Here is an 8,458-nt window from a genome sequence, read left to right on the forward strand (position 1 = left end):
TCCGGGAAGGACTTGCCTTGAATTTTTTGGTTCCGTCGAGTTGAAAGACCACATCGTCGCCGACCCTAATACTATGCTTACGCGCAAATTCTCCCCACCCACCGCTCAGCGCCTTCCTGTCGTGTAGGTAATTTGTATCATAGCTCTCCCCATGCTCATCTTCTAATGTGATTGTACTATTCTCCTTCGGAAGATGCGCTGTGCAAAAGCTACCCGGGAGACCCTACAAGAGGAGAACAAAAGGCAGTATTTTACACTTTGCTTTTAGTTTACCCTACAAGAGGAGAATAAGTTGGTTGTAAGCAAATATACATACATCCATTCATTCAGACACCTAAAGAACATAGACTTACCAGATAAAAGCCTTGAACTACATGAGATTTTAACATACGCTTGGTGAAGCTGTGATGTTCTCCTGGCAATTTCACCTTTGTCTCTGTATTACTTGTCAAATCCGAGTGCTGAATGTCATCAACAATAGCCGGTTTCCGTGCTATTTTCTGCTCCATCTTTCTCTTAGCAGGTTTGGAACCCGCTGGCCCGCCTCTCTTCGTCTGTAACACAACCGAAGCACATTTTTCATAATTAGTCTTCGTAGGAAAAACTATCTTATTTATAGTTAGCCTATTCCACCAACGTAAGAAACTTCTCTTTGATGAAGCTGGGATATTCCGCTGGAAATTTCACCTTTGTCTCTGTATTACTTGTCAAATCCGAGTTATGAATGTCGTCAACCAATGCCGGTTTCCGTGCCATTTTCTGCTCCATCTTTCTCTTAGCAGGTTTGGAACCCGCTGGCCTGCCTCTCTTCCTCTGTAACACAACCGAAGCACATTTTTCATAATTAGTCCTTGTTGGAAAAACTATTTTATTTATAGTTAGTCTGTTCCTCCAATCATAAGAAGCTTGACTAAGCAATAAACAATACCAAGTGTGACATATACACCGATCTTCTTACAGCTAGCCTTACACTTTATATGTTATCATAGTTTCCGTTTTTCAGTGAAACAGAGCATGCTTATGGACATGTGATTGTTTAAACTTTTTAGTCGCAAAAATGATTGATGAAGCAATATGGAATCATTTTTGCAGGACCTTACCGTCGGAAAAGTATCATCCTTGTCACTCTTGGCAACCTTGAAACATGCCGGGAATCCTTTCTTTTTCTGCAACACAACCAATGAACACAGAGTAGTAGCTAACTTAATATTTGTATATTAATGTGAGTAGAGGTAACAACTCGTCTGAGTTGTGAGATTTTTGGAACAGTTGAAATCTTTAAAGCAAAATGAAGATAACAAATTATCTTACTTTGAAAGTTGTAGTTTTCCGAGCCGTTGGTTTATAACGAACATCAGGGCGGTTTTTTCCTTGAATCTCCGTGCCCTCTGGCCTAACGATCTTCCATAATTAAGTAGGTTAGATCAAGAAGTTGCATGCTTATACTACTTTATGAAATCATGACCAATATGAGGAGAATAACGAGGAGCTATTGCAACAATGTGAAGATACATTATCTTTTCATAGGTGGTAATATATGCACAGCATGGAACCAACTGTATATGCTCTGTTTGATGTAGGAAAGTAAAGAGGTTGGGCACTTACTCTGAGAGGAACATAATCGACCTTGTTCTCTACATCATGGGAATCATTAACTGCGGCGGAGTTTTGATTAACAACAATAGGCAGCTCCTCATCCTGCGATCACCAAATTTATAACCAGGAGAATGCATGTAGTATTTGTAGTAGCACTACAGTGCTAAATAATAGGTACTACCAGGAAAAACAAATAAGCATATAACTTTTTATCACTTGGACAAGGTAAGCATGGTGGAACATTCAGCAGAAACAAGAGAGAAAAGACTAACGTTAATGAAACTGCTCGCACAAAAGACAACACAAGTGGCGTCAGAACAATCTTGGGGGAGGGTTCAGGTCCTTGTGACACAAATTTAAGTTATTGCTTATACCACACATGTGGGTTTCCACAGCTTTCATTCAAAAAACAATTGATAGCGCAGTCTACAGCACCATGGTTAACTACACAGTATTAATTTGTAGAAGAAGTGAATAGTCTAGTGGCTAAAATGCAGAGATATGAGATGTGATGGTTAATAACTCACCATGGGCTGAAAGCCAGCATCAGCTGTAGTGGCGCTGCCATTGTCAAGCGAAGAGAGTATGGGGATATCATCAACAGACTGCGAGGGGTAGTACGTCCACAGGCAGAGAAATCATCATTAGTTATGCAAGTAACACTCAACATGAGAAGATATTCAACAAGCATCTGGGGAAAGCAAAAAACAAAATCATTTTTTCTCTCCTTTTTGTGCATGCAGGATCAAAGGGTCGAGACTAATGAAGGACCAGATTAAGCAGTGAAATCAAATGAAGACGTGGGTGGTACTTACGTCGATGCGACCCGAGGTGCATGGATCCGAGTCCGAGGTAGCTGCTGGTTGGAGATCCTTCCATGGGAGTAGAATCACCGTGTCCATGGCTGGATCCTTCATGGTTGGAGATCCTTCCATGGCTGGATGCCTGGATCCGATCGAGGTGTTGAGTTGCAAGCAACGCAAAAACGGGAGGAGGAGGAGGAGAGGGAAAATGACTTAGGGACCGTTGGGCTTGGACGTAGATATAGACGGCGTTTTAATTTTAAACTAGACTAGAAAAAATCCACCTCGCCGTTCAAGGAGTCCAGAACACATGTCTGCAGCAGCAATTTGATCGTGTAGAATAAAGGACTAGTACCGCGAGTTTCGGTATCGACTAGGTATGTGTCCGTGCGTTGCTATGCGAGCCAAATCTTGTAATTATGGTGATTGCGATTTTTTTGAGGGGATGTGTAATGCCCTTTGATCATACAATTATGATGATTGCAATTTTTTAAAGGGAAGGTGTAACGCCCATTGGGTCATGTAATTATGATGATTGAATCGAATCGTCACTTGCCAACCGGGGGAGAAAGATGGGGTGGATGGACAAAGGTGGGCAGAACACGGTCCATCGGTAGGAAAAGGAATCTTAGGTTCTTTTTAGATTGTAGAGAAGATAGAGATTACCAAACATTGGGCTCCAGGCCGGGTTGATTGAAAAACAGAATGAAGCCCACATACATAAATGCTTGTTTTGCTGGTTAATTAGGCCGGTTCGTCAAACTTTGTGGGCCCTCCTATTATTGAAAGTACTTAGAAATACGAAATAAATACTTGTGGACAAAATGGCGCTTTAAGTATGCTTATCCCAAGGCATAAAATCAATGGTCCCGATTTAATCATCGTATTGAACCATGTCCCAGTGAGTACTTTTTTTTAGCATTCGAGCTCAAACTGCTTGAAAACATGAGGCAAAATTACGACCAATATACTTGTTATGTATATCTGAAACTATGTTGATCTCGGCATTGCCATGAATGCATAATCTTATATTGAAAATGTTAGTTTTTACTTGTTATGTATATCTAAAATTATCTTGATCTCGGCATGCATAATCTTTTATTGCCAATGTTAGTTTTTATCAAAATAATACGAATACTTGAATTAGGGATTGGTAACGGCTTCATGTTCAGATTTACTCCCACTACTTAGAATTCTTTAAAGAAAAATTAGATTCTAGTACTCCCTCAATAAAGAAATACTCCCTCCGTTCGGTTAAAGTCAAGCTTTGTAAATTTTGACAAAGTTAATAGATAAAAATTATTAACATATACAATAACAAATCAATACCATTAGATTCATTGTTGAATGTATTTTCACATCATATATATTTGTTATGGTAAATATTTTTATGTTCTTTTTTATAAATTTGGTTATACTTAAAAAGTTTGACTTCAGTCAACTCTAATATGCGGAGTAAATAAAAACGAAGGGAGTATAAGAGTGTTTGGATCACTAGAGTAGAAGTAGAATTCTTTGCAGAGAGTATTTGATAATTTTAGTGATGTTTATACAGAAGCTGAGGTGTACACGGAAGGCTGGTCAGTAGAGCGCCCACGACTGCTTCACTCCCTTCCACACACAAGACTGAATTTTGCACAAGCGTCAACGGCCTGCTTCGACCATGACCGCCTCCGCGCGCTCAAGGCCTTTGACGACACCAAGGCCGGCGTCAAGGGCCTCGTCGACGCGGGCGTCACCACCATCCCCGCCATCTTCCATCACCCGCCGGAGTCCCTAGCCGACGCGCCCCATCTTCACCATGGTCACCACCAGTTCGCCATCCCGGTCATCGACCTCGCCGGCCTCGCGACGCTGACGGGGCGGGCCTCCGTGGTCGGCGCGATGAAGGCGGCCGCCCAGACGGTGGGCTTCTTCCAGGTGACGAACCACGGCGTGCCGGAGTCGGCCATGTCCGAGGTCCTCGCGGCGGTGCGGCGCTTCAACGAGGAGCCGGCGGAGGCCAAGGCGCCGTACTACAGCCGGGACCCGAAGCGGCGCGCGCGGTACCAGTGCAACTTCGACCTCTTCCGGTCGCCGGCGGCGAGCTGGCGCGACACGCTCTACATGGAGATGGCCCCGGAGCCGCCGCCGCCCGAGGAGATCCCGCCGGCGTGCCGGACCATCGTGCCGGAGTACGCGGGGCTGGTGCAGCGGCTGGGGCGCACCCTCTTCGGGCTGTTGTCAGAGGCGCTGGGCCTCCCGCGCCGGTACCTGGAGGAGGAGGCCGGGTGCCTGGAGGGGCTGAGCGTGGGCTGCCACTACTACCCGGCGTGCCCGGAGCCGCGCCGAACGCTGGGCAACGCGAGGCACTCCGACCCCAGCTTCCTCACCGTGCTCCTCCAGGACGCCGTCGGCGGCCTCCAGGTGCTCGTCGACGATGAGAAGCGGCGGCCGGCGTGGCTGGACGTGCCGGCGGAGGCGGGGGCGCTGGTGGTGAACGTCGGCGACTACCTGCAGATCCTGTCCAACGACCGGTTCAGGAGCGTGGAGCACCGCGTGGTGGCCAACGGCGCCGGTCCCCGGGTGTCCGTGGCATGCTTCTTCCGCGCCGACGCGTCGACGAGGGTGCTCGCGCCCATCGTTACCGCCGGTGACGGCGACGGCCGCGCGCGGTACCGGAGCACGAAGGTGCCGGAGATGCTCCGGCACTACGGCGCCAAGGGCCTGGACGGCGTCTCTGCGCTCCAGCGCGTCAGGATCTGAACGAATCTCTCACCTCATCCAATCTGAATGTATCCAGGTCAATTCTTGCGTTCATGATTCAGATTCGTGTTTGGATCTGAATTCATGATTCAAATTCATCCTACAATGCAAGATGCAATCTCTGTAGTACATGTTTTCTGAAGGATGCAACTGTGGATTCAGTTGGAATATCAGAAACAAAATAACAGACACTAACATGAACTGGAAATGAAATCAACAGAACAGAAGAAGAGACATGTCCTACAATGGAACCAACACAAACAAATGGCAAGTTATTCACAGCGACGACGACAACAACAACGACGACGGACACACAAGAACTAGTGGAGCTGAGTTGAGATGGCTGATGACTTTCTTCAGCATCTGCCATGGCGGCATTCATCAGTGAGCGCCGCAGCTATGTACAGACAGACAGACTGACTGACTGACAGAGAGATACATCATGATCATCCTGCATTACTAACCATCCACCCACCAGTTAAGGGTCTGCGTGGCCCATGATGGCCTCGTCGCCGGAGTCGTAGCCCTCGGCGTCGCTCAGCTCCTCATCGCTCTCCTCCTCCTCCTCCTCCTCCTCCTCTGGGGATATGTCTTCAGGCTTGGCATATCTCTCACAATATTCTGAACAGAGATTTTTGAGTTTGTGTTAAGGAAATACTAGTATAATGCACTCTATGACAGAGATATGGAATACACAAGTTGTGGTACAAATCAGACCTTTGACTTTGTTTTCATAGGCATTCTTGTCGCGCATCATGAGCGAAGCCGCCTCGCCGTTCAAGGGGTCCGAGGGGTTCGGGTAGAGGAGAAGCTGGGGCAGGAACACCTCAAAGATATTCACAAGATCTGCAGCAACAGCAGGACAAGAGCAAAAATGTGGTGCTTCAGTTAGTAAAAAATAACACAAAGTCGATACTAGTAAACTAGTTTTTTTATATATATCGATCGATTTTACCGAACATTGGGCTCCAGGTCTGGTTGATCACATCCAAGCAGACGGAACCGGACCTGAACAAATCGACGGATGGACACACAAACGATGAAACCTGAGAGTATCTATCTGCAGAGAATGGTTGGTTTGTGAAATGAAGAAGAAAGAAAGGCTTACATTTCATCGACATTGGGGTGATAAATCTTATTGGTGAAGCCAATGGAAGGGGATTTATAGGGGTAAGCTTCTGTGAGTTCAACCCTGACCTTCCACACACCACCCTGGTAAATACCTGCAGCAAGGAAACAGAGGAAGCCTTGTAATTAAGTAGATACCAAATGAATTTAAGTGATAGAGAGCAGATTGAAGGATCAAATTTGTTCAAAGTTACTGTGTAATCTGTATGTACAGAGTTTAAGTGCTGCTACTTATATACGTCCCCCGTCCCAAAATAAGTGTTGCTGGGACGGCGGGAGTAGTAGAGTGTATGGCATCCCTTGCACTAGTACTCAGACAGTGGGGAAGAGAAAACTTGACAGCTGAACAGACAAGCACTAGTAGTAGTACCATGTGTAGTACTCCTACTAAACTTGGCAGAATAAATGCGTGAAAGCATGAGTGACAGCCAAAGGGCATCCTTTATTTTTGGGGGGTATTGGTCAAATCTGTCCTTTTTTTTCCGGCAACTTGTTGGCCCTGTTTGGATACTCTAACACAGTTAGAGTTAGAGTTATTTTCTAACCCACTCTAACCCAAATAAGCACCTCTTCACCGGGATAGTTGGGTTAGATGGAACTAACCCACTCTAACCCTCCCTGTTTGGATACTTTTGGGTTAGTTGAGCCCCCAACTAACCCAAACTAGCTCTAACCCCACGATCCAAACAGCGCCGTTGGTTGGGCAGAGCAGAGAGCAGAGCAGAGAAAGAGAGAGAGAGGCCATGGTGATGTGGATGAAGCACCTACCGTACCCATATATCATATAATAATGGAGGATATCACATCACATGCTCATCTAGTCAGAGGTTATATGGATATGGATATGGATGGGGTACAATACAATACAGTACACCCTCCGTTCCAAAAATTTTGTCTTAGATTTGTCAACATACGGATATAGAGATACATCCGTATGTTGACAAATCTAAGACAAGAATTTTGGAACGGAGGGAGTACAATACAATACAATCGAGTTTATTATTGCTGACAGAAACAAGCAGGTGAAGCAAGAAAGCCATTTCCCATCCATGAGAATGGCATGGATAAGCAGCAGGAGAGTTTTGCAGAGCTGATTCTCTGAAATTAAAGAGCTGTTTGGTAGTAGAAGCGGATTTCTTTTTTTCCTTTTTGTTTCTTTAAAAGGAAAAAGATGAGAGAAGGTAGATGTGGAAGGGCACCCATCCCCCTACACGTTTCGGTTCAGAATCCTTTCCAAACCGTTTGGGTGAAAGCAGAGGTGTGTATGCCTATGGTCTATGGGTGAAGATCCCAGAAAAGAGAAGCTACTTCTTTCTTTTTGTTTGTTTGTTTGTTTGTTCCGAAATAAGGGGGGCAGCTGAGTTCATCCTCCATTGTAGTTGTAGGTTAGGAAGGAGTTGAAGAACAAACAGGCAGATTTCATTTGGGAACAAAGATGAGGGGAAATCAATCAAGCAAGCAAAGAAAGAAAGAAATAAACAGATATCATCACGCACCTAATCAATCAATCAATCGATGGATCAATCAAAGAAATTAAGCAGGAGGAGACAGATGGAGAGAGGATACGAACTGTCTTTGGGGCCGTGGAAGTGGACGAAGAACTCGTGCATCCCGTCGTTGATCATGTCCACCTTGTAATCGCTCATCATCCTACAAGAGAAGCAAGCTAGCTAGTATTAAACATGAATCAAACAATCCTCACAAAAGCATCATCAGAGACAAAGAATGGAGTAGGTGAGACTAGAGACAGCTTCATCAGATCCATCTCCCTGCGCTTGCTTGGGGAAGACATCTCACTTGTTCTTCCTCCTTGCTCTGCTTCCCCTCCCTCCTGTTTGTTTGTTTGTTTGTAGGTGGTTCTTTCTCTCTTTTTTGCACAGAGAGAGAGAGAGAGAGAGAAAGGGGACAGGTGGTGTGATATGGGAGCAAGCACAGGGCTATAATATTCCACAATAGAGGAGTGGTGGCACAGGGGAGGGCCAATCTTATCTTGCACACATCAATAAATACTACTCCCTCGTTCACAGATACTACTTGATCATCAAGAAATGGCTTATCTAAAACTAAAATAAGTTTTGATATATCACTCCCTCCGTCTGGAAAACCTTGTCAGATGAAAAAAAATATGATGTATCTAGTATTAAACTACGTCTAGATGCATCCATTTCTTGGATGGAGGCAGGAGT

General features: G+C 45.2%; 2 protein-coding genes across 2 annotated transcripts; one reads left to right on the forward strand and one right to left on the reverse strand.

Moving 5' to 3' along the window:
• Positions 1 to 2,971: 2,971 nt before the first annotated feature.
• LOC119310765 (1-aminocyclopropane-1-carboxylate oxidase homolog 1-like) lies at positions 2,972 to 5,307 on the forward strand. Its single transcript, XM_037586396.1, has 2 exons — positions 2,972 to 2,990; positions 3,955 to 5,307. The coding sequence occupies exons 1-2, from the start codon at positions 2,972 to 2,974 to the stop codon at positions 5,142 to 5,144; spliced, it is 1,209 nt and encodes a 402-aa protein (XP_037442293.1). The 3' UTR covers positions 5,145 to 5,307.
• Positions 5,308 to 5,341: 34 nt separating this feature from the next.
• LOC119313030 (ubiquitin-conjugating enzyme E2-23 kDa) lies at positions 5,342 to 8,251 on the reverse strand. Its single transcript, XM_037588846.1, has 6 exons — positions 8,021 to 8,251; positions 7,843 to 7,922; positions 6,253 to 6,367; positions 6,100 to 6,152; positions 5,862 to 5,990; positions 5,342 to 5,765 (listed from the first exon to the last, which is right to left on the reverse strand). Exons 1-6 carry the CDS (start codon positions 8,062 to 8,064, stop codon positions 5,623 to 5,625), a joined length of 564 nt encoding a protein of 187 aa, XP_037444743.1. The 5' UTR covers positions 8,065 to 8,251; the 3' UTR covers positions 5,342 to 5,622.
• Positions 8,252 to 8,458: the final 207 nt, after the last annotated feature.

This window comes from Triticum dicoccoides, chromosome 5B (genome assembly GCF_002162155.2).
Source record: "Triticum dicoccoides isolate Atlit2015 ecotype Zavitan chromosome 5B, WEW_v2.0, whole genome shotgun sequence".
NCBI lineage: Eukaryota > Viridiplantae > Streptophyta > Magnoliopsida > Poales > Poaceae > Triticum > Triticum dicoccoides.